General features: G+C 48.7%; 1 protein-coding gene across 1 annotated transcript in view; it reads left to right on the top strand.

Moving 5' to 3' along the window:
* P2RX3 (purinergic receptor P2X 3) overlaps positions 1-16,802 on the top strand; it is a 33,074-nt gene that overhangs the window by 12,060 nt on the left and 4,212 nt on the right. The window contains exons 9-11 of the mRNA XM_058305427.2: positions 15,522-15,615; positions 15,897-15,962; positions 16,639-16,716. Coding sequence (XP_058161410.1) covers positions 15,522-15,615; positions 15,897-15,962; positions 16,639-16,716 — 238 coding nt within the window. The remainder of the gene's footprint in view (positions 1-15,521; positions 15,616-15,896; positions 15,963-16,638; positions 16,717-16,802) is intronic.

The following is a 16,802-nucleotide window of genomic DNA, read 5'->3' as shown; positions in this document are numbered from 1 at the left end:
CTGCACAAAGTTATACACAAAATGGGATAAATAGGATAAATAGGGGGTAATCAGAAAAAAGAAAACATACAAGAGTATATTTCAGTTAGCTGTCCAAAGAATTGTTACTCAAAATTTCTCTGGTTTTATATCCCCTTTCAATGTTGTGATATTTTCCAATATAACGCTATACACAAACAAAAAAAATTAAGGTTTGCCTTTTTTTTACCTTTATTTGTAACTTAAAAAATAATCACCCACCCCTTTAAGGTTTCTATCTAATAGTTTAAAATATGTATGTATAGTCTCTGGAAAGAAGAATTTTTAAAAATTGAAAGTGCTGTCGTAATCAACTCCAAACTTAAAAAACTGTAGGAAACAACACATATTTTAAAGCAGGTTAAAAATACTGTTTGGCTCACTGGCAGAAATTGGCATGTTTATTCAATCAGTACATCCCACTGAAATCAATACAAAGGGTATTTGTATGGCACTTAAAATAGTAACATATTAATAAAATTCTCATGATCCAAAAGGCAAGTTTTCATCTTCATAACTTCCCTCTGGTCAGTAGGAATTCTTTATCCTCCAAATAACTCATTTGACAGAAGAGCTTATTATAAAGACTAGAACGCTATGCAGACCCCAACTATTAGTGTCCTACAATTTCAGAAAGTTTTCTACTTAACAATTGGTTTATTGTGCTATGTCTGCCACACCCCCTTCTAGCCACTACTAGTCCTAAATAAGCGTGGATTGTATTTGGGGAGACAGGGCAAAGGTCCCTAATCTCTAAGGACCCTCTAAGTATAATATCTGGGAGCCTAAGGGAGACCATCTGAGAAAAGCAGGTCCCTCTTAAGACCTCAAGCTGACTCCCTCACCAAAGACCTCCAGGCCAGAAGTATGAAGGGGACAGAGCTGCTCCATTTGACACTTGTGGCTTAAAAGTTTCCAGAAGGCCTAAGGAATAATGCTGATATGGAAGAACACTTGACACTCATGCAAGCAGAGGGCTCTGTCCACACCCCCTCGGAGCCCTCCACCTGGGAGCCCACCCCCTGCCCTCCCGCTGCCTTCAAGCCACTGACACCACATCACACCCAAATCTAAGCTAAGTGCCCATGTTGGGGGGGAAGGCTCTGCAAGACCACCTTTCTGAATTCTCAGATAAGAGTCAAGGGTCACAAGCCAAGTTCAGCGGAGGACACAGTGAGGTTCCTATGACTCAGTACAATTTTTACTGCCCTGGAGAATTTCACAAAGCTACTCATTAGTAGAAAGAAGGCTCACTGCTCTCTGTTGAGCCTATGTGCAAAGCATCTTGCTTGCTGTGGCCTTTTGTTCCTCACCAACCCTTCAGTTGAGTTTTGGCTCATTTGTTCCTCACCAGCCCTAGCAGTGCTACTAGTCCCCCACTTCACATTTGAGCAAGTGGATGCTCACAGAGCTAAATAAATTCCCAAAGTCACACAGCCAGTAAGCAAGGGAGCCTGGCCTCAAATGTATTTTCTTAGTTGCTCTCCATTCCTGTCTAGGAAGGCTAGGGAATGTGCCATTTATTTATCCTCCAAAAAACATCTCAATGTGGCTGAGACTCTCCTCCCTACTGAAAAACAAAGAGAGGCCCAGAGACTAGCAGATGCTGGAGGCACAATTCATAGCCTGGTCTTTGGTCTTCCAAACAAATTCATGGATCTCTCTTTAACAGTAGAGGCCAGATTTTTCAACTCCCAACTGTTGCTCTTTTGCTCTAGAGGAAATGGAATTATTCAGCCAACATTTAGCCTTGATTTAATCTGCAAACTCAGACATCCATAGGCAGTAATAGACTTGAATTTGCTGCTCCTTTCCAAATACCCCTTACTTTTTGTAGCTGCTTGCGCATAGTATCAGGGAATTCGAAAAATTATAGCTGTTCAAGGCCCCTGGGAGACTCCTAGACTGAGGCCCTTATTTTAGAGATGAGAAAGCAGAATCTCAGAAGGCGACAGTGGCTTGCCCAAGGTCGTGATTGTACCTGAGAGTAGCCTTGGAAGTCCTTTTTGTTTTGAGGTCCCCATATACCCCCCACCCTCCTCACCCCACTCCTCTGCCCTTAACAGCAACCTCCTCCATCATCATGAGACATTCATTGCATTTGGTGAATACATCTCTGAGCATCGCTGCACCTCATGGTCTGTGGTCCACACTCTCCCACAGTCCACCCAGTGGGCCATGGGAGGACATACAATGTCCAGTAACTATCCCTGCAGTACCATCCAGGACAACTCCAACCCCCGAAAATGCCCCCACATCACATCTCTTCCTCCCACTCCCTTCCCCCAGCAGCCACCATGGCCACTTTCTCCACACCAATGCCACATTTTCTTCGATTACTAATCACAATAGTTTATGAATAGAATATCAATAAGTCCACTCTAATCCATTCTCTATTCCTCTATCCTGTGGACCCTAGCATGGCCGTGTCCACTCCACATCTATATCAAGAGGGGGCTTAGATTCCACATGGATGCTGGATGCAATTCTCCTGCTTTCAGTTGTAGACACACTTGGCTCCCTGGTGTGGTGGTTGACCTTCTTCACCTACATGTTAGCTGAGTGGGGTAAGTCCAATAAACCAGAGTGTAGGAGCTGTGATCTTTGTCCACAAGCCTTGGAAGTCTTTTGATCCCAACTCCTACATCAGTCTCTCTGCGATGCAGCCCTGGACAAGGGACTGCCTCATGGGGGCGCCCCGCCCATCATGGGACAGCTCCACCTATTGGGAGTGTGACTCATATTGAGCCAAAATATCTCCTTTCAACTCCTACCCAGTGTACCAGGTGCTGTCCATCTAAATTCATCTTTATCTGCGTTAAGCTCCTGAAGGATTCTACTCCCTTCCCCCCAAAATTTGGCAGAAAGATTTTACTTTTACTCCTAGGTGTATTCTGCATGGCTAAAAACATGGTGTACACTTTATAGGAATCTTCTTGCCAAGTACATTGAGGACACAGTTGATGGGTTCATCTGGATTAGTAGTAGGCAAAGTGCAGCATTTCTGAAAATAGGAGCTGGTGAGAGCTCCCACACTGCAGGAGGCAGCACCCTACAGGGGGCAAGGGCCTCCCCACCAAGGGCTGGTTCCTACATCCTAGGTGGACTCTTGGTTCCCCAGGATTTTAATCAGAGTACTATGTTGGGAGTAGGCAATGCTGTTTGACTGTGTGTTAGTGTGAATATGGAAGTGTGCATATGAGTGTGCGTGTCTTTGTAAGCATGTATCTGAGTGTGTGTGAGTGCGTGTGAGTGATATGTATGAGAGCATGTAAGTGTGCATATGCATATGAGCATTAGTGTATGAGGGAGTGTGACTTTGAATGTGTCTGTGAGTGTGTGTGTTGTATAAGTGGGTGTACACATCTGTGTGGATGTGTGTGAGTTTGTGAGTATGTGTGTTTGTAAGTGGGTGTGTGCGTGTATAGGCAGAGATGGTGCAATCACATTTAAAATACTGTACCAGTCAAGGTCCCAGAAGGAAAGAGATGGCATGTTCAAGGAATGTATAATAAAGGGACTATTTCAAAAGTGTGGGGAGGGTATAAGGAAACCACAAAGATAGAGCAGTATTGGGGCTGTCCCAGGTCTGAAGGGGTGAGGGGAGGAAGCAGGTCCTGGAACGTGGAGAGAGAGCTGTGAGGAGAAGACAGCTTGACAGGAGCTGTGACCCAGCCAAGTCCCAAATCCAGAGGCCTGGCAGCAGCCTGTGCAGCCCAGGGCAGGGGGGAGAAGCGAGAGGCGAACGTGGAGGACAGTGTGGGGGCCAGCAGAGATGTCCAGTGGAAGTTCTAACTTTCATTTAGGAAACAAAATACGTTTTCCATGTGTTTATAAACTTATTATTATTGAAAGAATAAATATCCATGGATATAAAAAACAAACAATCAAAATACCATGGTAAGAATTAACAATTTAAAAAAAAATGTTTTGCTCTCCCAAGGTAACCATGAATAAGGTGATTTGTATTTTCTTCCTTATACATTGCTGTAATTTACAGACTTTCTCTAATGAACATGTATTGTTTTATAATGGAAAATAAGGCCACTTTCTCTAATATTATGCCCCTGATAAAAACATTATTGCCGCCCCTGATAAAAACATTATTGCCTCCTGCCCCCCGCCCCATGCATGTATTAGTAGACATGAAAACTTTGCAGGCAACTACCATTTTAAAGACCACTTTATTTCTACAAATAAGATACAAATACGTTCTCAGAGTAATAAAGCCAAACTACACTGTAATATTCAGAGTAATGACACAGAAACCCTCCTTTGCTCTCTAGTCCTGCTCCCCAGCAGGAAGAAAACATCCTGGAAAGTCAGGTGAGTTTCCTTCCAGTCTTTTTCCTATCTGTTTATATTTATGCAGCATAAAATTCTGGGACTTTGGAGACCTGTAAAAGCCCATCCCTGAACCTCAGATTAAGAGCTGCTGGAGCTCAGTTTGCCAAGCCCTTTCACTCCTATTTTTGATTTGGGCTTCACAGCTTGCCCTCCTCCTAGGGTAATCAGAGGAAGTTTTTATGATTCACCCAAGATTGCACAGCCTAATAAGAGGCGAAAGGGAACTTCAACCCCTTAACCTCATCTATCTCCATGGCTTCTGGTACACTTTCCAACTTTGCATAGCTTGCCAAAAAATAAATAAATAGTAGCCATGGTGACGATCACTGGAGTGAAAGGAGAGAAGAGAAACCTGGCATTTAGCAATGTCTGATTCTCGTTTCCTCTCTGAGAGTTCTTAAGACAGCTTTGCTACGAAAAGGCAACGCAGTTTTGGATTTCCTCTCTTGGTGTCTGGGACAAAAAACACTTGTTCAGCTGCTAGAAGCTCCTCGTGCAGTAGGTGTTTCTAGTGATGGTTTGGTGTTGGAAATGTACCCACAGCAGCTTTCATGAAGCTCTGAAATTTGGCGCCTGTTCCACTTCCATGCCGAAACGTGCAGATTAGCAAGCTTTTAGGCCAATTGACAGAGACAGACTCTAAGTGTGCCCTTGGCTCTGATCATTCTTTCTACAATCTGGATTTTTCTCCTTCCAAAAGCTCTGTGTTAAAAGCAGCCATTTCCATCATTTCTACAAAACCCTTGAAGGCCCTCTTCCATTGAGGCATATAAACTTGAATTTTCCATGACCCATTGTCCAATTCATCTTCCTTGGGTTACAGTGAGAGAAATAAGATCAATCCTGAATTTGTACAGCCCATTATAATGTTCATGGCTATTGTAGCCTCACAACAACCAATATTATCAGGTGACAATATTGGCTAACGCTCATTGAGTCTTACCAGGGAGCCAGGAACTTAGCAAATACTGGATTATCTCAGTATTTCTTAGCTGGGAAACATGGAGCTCAGGGGTTCATTTACCTGCCCGAGGCCACATGGGTCATTGGACTGGGGCCAGAACTCAAATTCTGGAATTCTGGCTGTGGAGCCTGTGCTTTTAACTACAAGCCACCTGGTAGGGCAGGAATGGTTATCCCCATTTTACAGATGAGGAAACGGAGGCCAAAAAAGATAACTCTCCTGACCAGGCAGCTCGTAACCTGACTCTCAGGTACATCTTCTGGCTCCATATCAACTGAACTTTTTTACTGCATTAATTACAGATAAATTAATGGTAATACATTAAAGAAAACTCAACAGCAAAGCATGTTTTTAATGTCTGCCCTTGAGGATGATTAGGTTTCTAGAATATCTGTAAATAAGCCCTTTTCCAAGGGGATGGGTCCCAGCCTGCTTGAAGGATATTGCCCCATCCTCAGTGCAATGAGTCTGCCAGGAGGTATTTCCCTATCAGTGTAAAATCAACTGTAAACGTGTACTTCAGCTGGCAAAACTACTTCCCACCAGCCAAAAGCTTTGCTGAAAACACCACCTCTTTCACGTAGAAACCTAAGTTCCAGGCCCAAGTTTTCCCTTGCAAGTCAAACCCAGATCCAGCGAGTTTGTTGCTGTTTTTCCTGCTGCTGCAACAGTTACATGTCCCTGCTTTGGGAAGGAATTTCCACCACTCTATGGGAGGATGGATCATTTCTAAACAGATGTCTGAAAGCTTCCAAGGGATTTATACATCATGATAAAAACCCTTCTTCATTCAGCAAGTGTTTATTGACTGCTGACTGCTACAAATGCCAGCCCAGCACGGGGAAGCACTTCTAAGAGCTGGAGCTATATAAAGCCAAAATTGGGCTGTCCCTGCAGGTAGTCGGTTTCCCTTCACTGGAAGAATTCAGGCAGCATCAGGGAAACCCCTTCAGGATACAGAGGGAGGATGTTGGAGGTCTCTCCCAACTTCCAAATTGTATCACAGGCTGGGCTTTATGGCTGATACAGAGATGAACACGACAAATGTTCAAGAGATTTTTTTTCTTCTTTATTTTCCTTTTAAATGTTACATTCAAAAAACATGAGGTCCCATATACCCCCCAACCCTCCCACATCAACAACCTCTTCCATCACTGCAGCCCATCCACTGCACCTGGCAAATACATTCTGGAGCACCGCTGCACCACATGGACAGTGGTACACATTGTAGTACACACACTCTCCCCCAGTCCACCCAGTGGGCCATGACAGGACACACAACATCCAGCATCCATCCCTGCAGCACCACCTAGGACAACTCCAAATCCTGAAAATGCCCCCACACCATATCTCTTCCATCTCCCTACCATCAGTAGCCACCGTGGCCACCCTCTCCAATTCACTACTACAATTTCTTCCCTTACTAATAACAGTAATTCCCCAGCAGAACACCAGTAAGTCCACTCTAATCCATACTCTATTCCTCCATCTTGTGGACCTGGGATGGCTATGTCCAATCCCCCCCTCATCAAGAGGGGGTTTAGATTCCACATGGATGATGGATGCAATTCTCCTGCTTGTAGCTGTAGGCACTCTTGGCTCCCTGGTGTGGTGGTTGACCCTCTTCACCTCCCTGTCAGCTGGCCAGGGTAAGTCCAAGAAACCAGAGGGGTAGGAGCCGCACATCTGCTGAGGCCCAGGGACTGGCCGTCACATGGACAGTTCTGAGATTCAGGTCTCTTGAGTATACACCAACCCAAACGCCAACCACAGGTCCGGTAAAGTCACAGAAGAGGCATGTGTAGAAAGGTCATATTTGAGTCCAACTCCATCACACTCAGGAACAGACACTCCAAAGTAGGGCCAAGAGATTTTTAATCCAGTGGAAATGATAAACTTGAAGCCAAATAACAAAAATGTTTTGCAAAAATATATATTTTATGTTGGGGTAAGCCAAGAATAATGAAGTTGAAGCAGGAGTAAAGCAGAGAGGCCCAGTGGTAAACCAGGAGTCACGGGCAGCTGGGTTAGGGTCCGGGCCTTGCCACAGAATTTCAGTGTAACTGTGAGCCAGTCCCATCCCTTCCCAGGGCCTCAATTTCCACCTCTCTAAAATGGGCTGGTCAAACGTTACAATTCCTAAAGCCTCTTGAACACTAAAACTCTGAATCAACACATGTGGGTGTTTGGGAAAAGTCTTGGAAACTTGGGCTGCTGAAGCATGCACTATTATTTATAGACCTATTACATTGGAATGCAGCTTCAGCCCTGCCCTGCAGACGCATATCTGACAAATGATTTATTATGGCAATTGACTCATTCTTTATCTATTGCTGCTCATGGCATAAGGGAACACACATGCACACACACACACCTATGTACAAAATGTCTCTGGTCTCAAAATTGTTCAGTTTGATCCTGGAGCAGGTATCTCAGCAAAGGTTCTTGTTGGGAAAAGCACACTCAGTCAGGGGTTGTGAAGAAGCTTACACAGTAGGAGCCAACAGGGAAGTTGAGGCACACAGGAGCTCACCAAGCGGGAAGCTGTCACCACCCCCAGACCTGCAGCCCCAGCAGGGATGAGGGAGAGGGAATGGTAGCCTCATCGAGAGCTGGGGTCCTTGGCAGGAGCAGCAGTTGCAGACAGACACAGCCACTGGCAGGACCACCGCCAAGCAGGGGGTCAGTGGGAGGAAGAAATACCCCAGCCTCTCTCCTTCCCACCCTTTGGTCCCCTGAGGGCCTCACATAGGGCCACCCCCTCCCACCCCCCACCCCCAGAAACCAGAGGGCGAGGGAGCCTGCAGGGTGGGAAAGTCGGAGACCGGATCGAGGCCCAGGTGGGCAGTAGTCAGCATGTCAGGGAACCCTCCCCTTTCCTTCAGATGGCTGGGCTCAGGCGGCCCTTCCAGCTGGGTCCATCAGGGCAACCTCCCAACCCTGCCAGCTCCAGGCCTGGCCCCTGTCCCTCCCAGGCCTTCCTTCCCCTTCTGGCCCCCATGCTGGCAGGTATCCGGACTGCTCTTTCCTTGGATCGTTAGGGCTTCTTCGTAGTCACAGCCTGGCTGTGCTTTCCTCAGCAGCTGAGGTGGCTTCCCGGGCACCAGCTTAATGAGCTCCTGTGCCTCTCGGGGCAGCAGCAGGCGGTAGGCAGGGGCTTTGGTATCAAGCCGCCAGAGTTCACATCCCAGCTGTGCCACTTGCTGACAGGGCAGCTGCCGTGCCTGACTCTTGGGTTTCCCAGCCTGTGAAATCAGGAAGGAGCTGCTTGATGATCAATAGCTAATGTTGATTGAAAGCTATGCTTCAGGTGCTATGCTCAGCTTTCACGTCCAGTAGTCGCGGAATCCTCTCTATAAGCTACCGCTATTGCTATTCTGTCCGTTTTACAGATGGGGATTTTATGTCTCAGAGAGGCAAAGTGGTATTCCTAAGGGTATATAAATAAGTCCAAGTGACAAAGCCGGTTGCAGCCCAGGGCTGTCTCCTTTCAAAGCCCCTAAGCCAAGAACAACTGTTGAGCTGTTGTTGTGAGGCCTAAATGAAATAATGGATATGGAAGGCTGTAGCCTGGCACTCAGCAGGAGTAAGTGCTCCCCAAATATGTCCCTACTCTTCACCCCATTTCCCCTCCACAGGGATGGGTTCCCACCAATAGCAGCTACTTTCCTACCTAGCCAGCTGCTGGGTCTAAATGTATTCTGTTTGAGAGAGAAAGAGCCTGTTACCACCTTTATACCAGCTCCACCTGCAGAATTGGGAGAATTTGGAGAACCCCTCGTCAGTAGGAGGAAACCTGGAGGCCAGCATTGCTAAACGCAATCTTTGAAATATGTAGAATCTCAAAAATTCAGATATTCTCCCAGCAAACATTTATATCCCCTCTACTGTTGGTCTCTCTCTGTACCACACACTTGGGCAAACAAACCCAAACTATTACACAAACTGTTAAATAAACCTGGTGTGATAAGAAAGTCATCCCAGGGGGATTTCACAGCCTCAGCTCTATGCTGGCAGACCAGATCTCTGGAGAAGAAGAAAACAAAACCGTGGTTTGTGGCATGTGCCAATTTCCAGAGTGTAAATGTTCCACCGTGGTAAATTTCAAGCTCCAAGTGAGAAGTCACTGAAGCCAGGGCGAGGTGGCTTCAGTCACTGCCATTTCCCTCCACCTCTGTGCTCCAGCCCACCCCACCAGTGTTCATTCAGCTTCTTCAAAATCATGTCCTCTTTCCCAAGAAGTTTTGTTTTTTGGTTTATTTTTGCAAGGGCCATGCAGTGCCCTTGCCTCTTGCCTCTTGCCTCTCCATCCTTCGAGTCTCAGCTTTAGGGTCACTTTCACAAAGAAGATTTCCTTGGCACCCCAGCCTAGAAGGAAGGTCTTTATTAAATGTGCTCTTAGAATGGTATTCCTCTCCATCCCAACCCTTCTCTCTGACTTTAGTCATTTATGGGATTATATGGCTAACATTTCTCTCATTCTCAAGGGAGTAGAGCTCACCAATGGCTCAGCAGTGCCTGGTGTACTCTAAACACTTGTTGAATGTAGAAGGAATGAGAGGCCTTCTGAGTTGGGCCCTAGTGGATGAATAGGAGTTTGCAAGGTGAGAAGAGGGATGAAGGCATTCCAGGAGAGGGGAACAGCATAGGAAAGGCATAGAAGTCCATGTCCATGGAGTGTGTTCAGGAAATACAGGGGGCTTGTAACAGGTGGACGAGGAAGATGGACTGGGCAGGGCAGGTGAGGGGGGTGGCTTGGCTTCCAAGCCAAGGTGGCTGATAGTGATGTCATTCTCACCGTCCCCATTTCCCAGCTAAGAAAACCAAAACTAGAGAGGTTAGAATCGGGGCATTTGGGAGGAATCGGGGCTCAGGTGTGGCATAGCTCAGTCCTTCCCCTTTCAGACTGACTCCGAGGATGGAACCTGTGCCTCCTGTTTCCTCCTGGCCAAGGACTCTGAGTATTGACCCCAGTGGGCAAATGTAACAGGGCCCCCCCAGCTGGAGACCTGAAAGAAATGGCTCAGGACCTAATAGGAACCAAGCAGCAAATAGAAGAGTCCAGAGTGCTGTTTAAGTGTGTGGGCTCTGGGGCCAGACTGCCTGGGTCTGAATCCCAGCATCACCCACTGACTTGGTTTCGTGACCTTGGATAAGTCGTTTAACCTCTCTTTTCCTGCTTCCTCCTCTGTCAAATGGAAAGAACGTTACCGAACAGCCTGGGGTTGTCATGTGGATTAAATGAGTCGCTACATGTAAATCCCTTAGCATAGTGCCCTGCATGTAGCCAGCGCTCTGTGAATGTTGTTCCAATGTTATTACCCAGGAGGCAGGAGAGTGTAAGGGCTAAGGGCACGTGGCCTGGAGGCCTTTGATTCTGACTGGACTTCCTAGTCATTTGACCAGGTCATTACTGTCTGTTTCCCCATCTGTGAAACCAAAATGTTGAGCCCTGCCTCATGGATTAACATGCAAGTCTGCTGGCATCACTCCTGGCCCGCAGCACGTGCTAGGTGAATGTAGATGATATTATTGCCCTGTATCCTTATCTCAGGATACAAAAGAAAAGGGACATGCTTAAAGCACTTCGTATCTGTAGGAACAATCTTACCTCATCCTACCCAGAGCTCTTTTTACTCCTACTTTTCAGTTGAAGTAAAAGGCTCAGAAAAGTTGAGTCATTTGCTCAAGGTCACATTTGCCCTAGGACCCAAACTCAGATCTCCTAGAACTTTCTTAGAGGGCTTATTCTTAGGAATGCAGCATCATGGGAATTTGCCCTCTCTCTGTCCAGTCCTGAATGACTGCTCAATTTTAACTCATTTTATGTCCTTCACAAAGCATGTCCCCTCCCTGAGTCTGTTTGCTCAGCTATAAAATTATGGGGAGGGAATATAACACTATATAATGTAACAGTGGAGTTGGCATTGTTGACTGCTGTAACAAATAACTCCGGCGACTCAGTGGCTTAACACAAAGATTTACTTGTTGCTCGGGGCACAGTGGGGCCAGGGAGCTCTGGGCTCCTTCCATCTCTTGACTGAGTTTCCCTAGGGTCTCTGAGTTCTCCCCTGGCTCCGCTGCAGCTGGCCATCAGGTGAGGTAAGAGAGAGCAGGAAGCAGGTACACTGCTCCTACACACCTCAGTGAGGAGGTAATAAACCTATTTCCATTCACATTCCACTGGCAAGAGCTAGATGCAAGGGGGCTGGGAAACGTGTGCCAAGAGAGAAGATAAGCCAGACCTTGGTGACTGCCGAGCCACTCTCCACCCCAGAGTTGGGCCAGATCCTCTAATCTCCCCCAGCCACTCTGAAGTTCAGAGTTGGCGGCTGCCTTCCCCTGTCTGCAGCCTGGGCCCTCCCTCCCTGAGTTTTGTTCCTCTGCCTCCCGCCTGGAAGAGAACCAGTCCCTGCCAAGCCTCCTCAGAGGGTGGGTGGCTGGTGAGATAATGATCTTACCAGGCTTATTGCCTCTTGGAAGGCAGGTGCTGGAGAAAAACCAAGTCCGCTTTGATTTTTCTCCCTGTTCCTTTCCCATTCCTTCCCAGGATAAATTTAGCCAGCCCTCGCTCTGAACGGCAGTGCCTCAGATACCGACTTTTTGTTCCCGCTACGATGTCAGAGCATTTTTCATGGTTGCAGCCTTGGGCTGGGAATGCAGACTTCAGGCCTCCCATCCCAGCCTCTGCCCTGCCCCAAACATCAGTGCCCCAACACCCCCACCTCTCCTAGTCCCCCAGGCATCAGTTGCCACACCTGTATGCAAGGGTCAGAAACTCTCGAATGGCCAAAACAGAACTCGGAATTTAGAAGGGCTTTGAGATCTCACACAGGAAGGGCAGCCTAAGTCCCTAACAGCTCAGAGGCAAGACGGTTCAGAGGTGAAGAGGTCGGACTTGGAGTCGGCTGTGTAGCTCTGAATCCTGGGTGCATCTGGTTACCTTCTCGGTCTGCTTCCACCATCTGTCAAGTGGGTCAGCAACAGTGCCTTCTTCACAAGATTAACGGAGATGTTGGGACTGAAGGATTTGCACACATCTCTAGTGTTTGCTAAATGGTGGGAGTGGAGATGACGATGGACCATCCTTACTCCTCTAGCCAAACTGAGAGCCACATTGGGGACTCGTGGAGCCTCTTGCGCATTCTGGATGCTTCTCTTCCAGATTTCTTAAAATTGCCTGAGTGGCCTCTTTGGAGATGCATGTCCTAAGCCCTCATCATTTTTCCAGAAACACTGTTCTTTCTGATGTCTCTCCCTCCTGCTGTGGCAACTCTAATTCATTCCATTTTGCTTGCTGCCATCACCCAGACCATATCTTAGCATATTTTTCAAGATGATTTAGCCCCTCCCTCTTTCCATCTTCAAGGAAAGTAGTTGCACTTCCTCCAGACTCCCTCCTGGGGCCTCTTTCAATTTTCACTCTCTTGAGAAGACCCTCTTGCCTCTCCTGCATTGCCCACAGGGAAAGCCCACAGCGAAACACCTTCCCCGGTTGGCTCTTCAGGAACCTTTCTCTCACAGAATAGTTTCGGCCATATGCAGGCAGCACTTGCGTGGCTCACTGGTGCTCTGGCTGTGTGCAGCCTCAGGCAGAGGTGGAGAGCGTGCTGCCCTCCATTCTGACCCAGATCAGCCTCTCTCGGCTTGAGTTCCCTCCTCTGCAAAATGGGAGTGATAAGGGTTGGGGTACTGAGAGGAAACAGATGGTTCACAGAGCACAGACAGGATGGAGGGAACCACCAAGGCTGGCGAAGCGCCCTAGGGCTGGAACACGGGGGAGCAGCTACCGCTGGTCTGTCAGGCTGTCAGGGGCGAGGACCAGAAGCACCCTCTGGAGAAAGCCGTGGCTATAAACGAGGTCGTCCTGTAGCCTGCGGCCTTAGGTAGGGGAGCTCAGCCATGGCCCAGCAGAGAGGGAGCCGGGAGCCTCGACACCCTCTCCTTACTGTCCTCCCCGCTCCCCCTCCTGGCAGTGCCTCCCATTGGCTGAACCCAACAGAAAACTGAGGACAAGGGTGCTTCGTCGAAGCAGTCCCTGCGAGCCAGGCTCTCAGGGCCCAGAGCTGGGCAGAGAAGGACAGAGAGGGGGCAGAGGGGCAGGCGGAGCCAGATGGTGCCACCTCGAAGGGCTGGTCAGTGAGCGTTTGGCTGCTCCTGCTAACAGACCTGGGAGGAGGTTGTGAGCACCCTGGTTGGACGGACGGACGTGGCAACGGGAGCCCTGAGGGCTGGATAACATCAAGGCCGTGCCCTTAGCAAGTGGTGGAGTCAGGATTTAGGCTCGTTTCTCCATGGTTCCCACAGTCGGTATAGGGCAGCCAGAGCTGGCAGCAGGCAGCGTTTTGTGATTTCAGGTGACACGCCCTCACCACCGAGTATCTTCTTCCCCTGCCTGTGACCCCTCCATTGTTGATTCACCTGGTCTGCGTGGCTCCTTCTCCCCGCCGCACATCTTTTTTTTTTTTTTGTTCTATAATCTCTTTTTTTTTTTCTTTTTAATGTTACATTAAAAATATATAAGAAATTCCCATATACCCCCACCCCCCCTCACCCCACTCCTCCCACATCAACAACCTCTTTCATCATTGTGGCACATTCATTGCATTCGGTGAATACATTTTGGAGCTCTGCTGCACTGCATGAATTATAGTTTACATTGTAGTTTACACTCTCCCCCAGTCCATTCAGTGGGTTATGGCAGGATATATAATGTCCAGCATCTGTCCCTGCAATATCATTTAGGACAACTCCAAGCCCCAAAAATGCCCCCACATCACATCACTTCTTCCCCCTCCCTGCCCTCTGCAACTACCGTGGCCACTTTCTCCACATCAAGGCTACAATTTGTTCCATTACTAGTTAAAATAGTTCCATAATCTTCAGATGCAAATATCCCTGGGAGGGGAGCATGCCAAACACTGCACCCTTTCAGCAAATGCGTTTCTCAGACCTCCCCTTCTGCCTTGAGAGGTCTGGGGCAGACCTTTTGAATTTGTGGAGACTGAGAGCACCGAAAGGGACGCAGCAGACACAGAGTAATAGTGATGTCGACTCTGTGCAGCCATGGAGCTTTCTGAGCCTGCTCACGCCCATCCTTTCCCTTGACCATCACCATTCTCCTGAGATACAGACCTCAGGAGCCCGTTTAGAGCTGCAAAGAGTCTACTTCGCTCATGTTAGAGTTTTGCCTCTGATGGGCAGGACCAAGCAGGAGGAAAGTGTTTTGGCTTAGAAGCCAAAGACTCAGATGATTTGAGTCCTAGGTTCAGTGCTTACTGTGAAACTATGAGGCAAGTCCCTTCACCACCATAGGTGTCTTCAATACAGGAGTATGAACGCCCAACTCGCCACGTGGTGATGAGAATTAAGTGGGATAATTTTTACAAATGCCCCCAGCATAGTGCCTGGCCTCCAGCAGTAGAGGCAGGGAAGGTCAAGGGGGAAAGCCTTGGACTTGAACACATCTAGCTTTGAGTCCCAGCCAGTTGGATAACCCTGGACGAGCCACTTAACTCCCCTCCCTTGGAGCCTCTTTAGAAAATTAAGGCTGTCGCAAACCTGTTCCACAGGTTTGTTGTGAGGGTGTTGAAAAGCACTTCTTCAAACCGTTTTATAGATGTAAATATATTTCTTCAGCAATAATCACAGCCAACATCAGCGAACATTTGCTGAGTGCTTGCTGTGTTCCCGGCACTGTTCTGAGCACCTGACGTGCGTGTAGTTTCATTCGATTCTCATGGCAACCCTGGGAAGCAGGACTTTTGTCTCACTCCCACTCACAAATGATATCGATTCTCAGAGAGGTTAAGTAACTGGCCCCAGATTGCACAACCGGTAGGTGACAGAGTCAGGATTTGAACCCAGATAGTCAGAGAAGCCTGTGCAGAGGGAGCTCCAGCCATGAGCAGGGCCCCTGAGGTACCCAGACAATGGGAGTCAAAGAAGCTTAGAGACCAGCAGTTGCTCAGACACACAGGAATCATTTAGAGATATTTTTTAAAAGGCAGACTTCCAGACCCCACCTACATAAATGCTGATCCTAGAGTTCCAGAATGGAGCTGGGGAATCTGCCTTTTTAACATTCCCCAAGGTCAAAACCATCATGAAGCCAGGGGCTCCAGAAAACCTTGACGGTTCAGGCAGGAGGGTCTGGAGCCCACAGCAGCCCACCTTCACCTCTGGCCTCCAGGTTTGCCAAGTACTACAAGATGGAGAATGGCAGCGAGTACCGCACTCTCCTCAAGGCTTTTGGCATCCGCTTCGACGTGCTGGTGCATGGAAACGTGAGTCCTTGGGCCGAGTCCACGGGTGGAGCGGGAGGTGACCTGGACCAGCTCTTGGGCCAAATGGGGCTTCTCTGGAGGACAGGGTTCTGCCCTGAGCAGCCCTGAGACCCTCAGCTGGTGACGTAACCCATCTGCTCCCCTGTACCGTGAGGGGGAGGGCCTGCTGATCCATCAAGAGCCCCTCTGGCTCCATGGCCTCGCTGGCTGGGAGTCCGAATTCAGTCCCAGGCCCACCCCCACCCTTCTCTACCCACCCGCCTTGGTCTTTGTGCCCGCAGGCCGGCAAGTTCAACATCATCCCCACCATCATCAGCTCCGTGGCAGCCTTCACCTCCGTGGGAGTGGTGAGTTAAGTTCCTCCAGGCTGGAGGCCAGTCAGGGTGGAGCATGGAGTTGAGCTCCGGGGTTCAGGCTGGCTCAGGTAGTAGGCATGGGAGGGACCCTGCTTCTGAATGTAAAGTCCATCTTCCTGCCAGGGCTTCAGTCCTCTCCACCATCTCCCTCTCTTGATCACCTCCAATCATGGACAGCTCATTACCTCCAGAAGCAACCTCTTCATTTTCAGGAGGTGCCCACTATTCTCAAAGTTACTCTTTCTCACCTTGAAGGTTGAGAAGGAGACTCCAGGGTTTCCAGAGACCCAAGAAGCTTGGACGAGGAACAGAGCCCAACTGGCTGGGTGGGGACTTAGCCCCTCTCCAAGGGACTTCTATTTCTCAGACCCTCTGCTTTTCCCACCACATCCTCTCTCCACATCAGGGTCTGGGGTTCCACCAAGGAGCGGGAGAGGCGGGTCGTGAAGATACTGCAAAGTCCCTGAGAATTTTTCCTAAGTGAAAACATCAGCCGTGGCGTCCCTGGAGGACTCGCTGCAACCCCTTCCCTGCCGCTCTGCCCAAGGGCAGTCCTGCCTGCTGCCTGGGCAGCTTGGGGGCCACCTGAGCCCTCTTCCCTGCCACTCTGTGCCCACCCATTCTGGGCAGCCCCTCAGAGCCCACCCTGCCTCTCCTTCTGCTCTAGGGGACTGTCCTCTGTGACATCATCCTGCTGAACTTCCTCAAGGGGGCCGACCAGTACAAAGCCAGGAAGTTTGAGGAGGTGAGCTGGTGACCTGTGGGAGGCAGAGGGGACAGGCAGGCGGGGCACAGGACCCCAGGACTCTCAATGGCTCACTTTTCAGGATC

Source organism: Dasypus novemcinctus, chromosome 10, assembly GCF_030445035.2.
Source record: "Dasypus novemcinctus isolate mDasNov1 chromosome 10, mDasNov1.1.hap2, whole genome shotgun sequence".
Taxonomy (NCBI): Eukaryota; Metazoa; Chordata; class Mammalia; order Cingulata; family Dasypodidae; genus Dasypus; species Dasypus novemcinctus.
The sequence above is the reverse complement of the archived record's forward strand: the minus strand, read 5'-3'. Positions and strand labels throughout refer to the sequence as shown.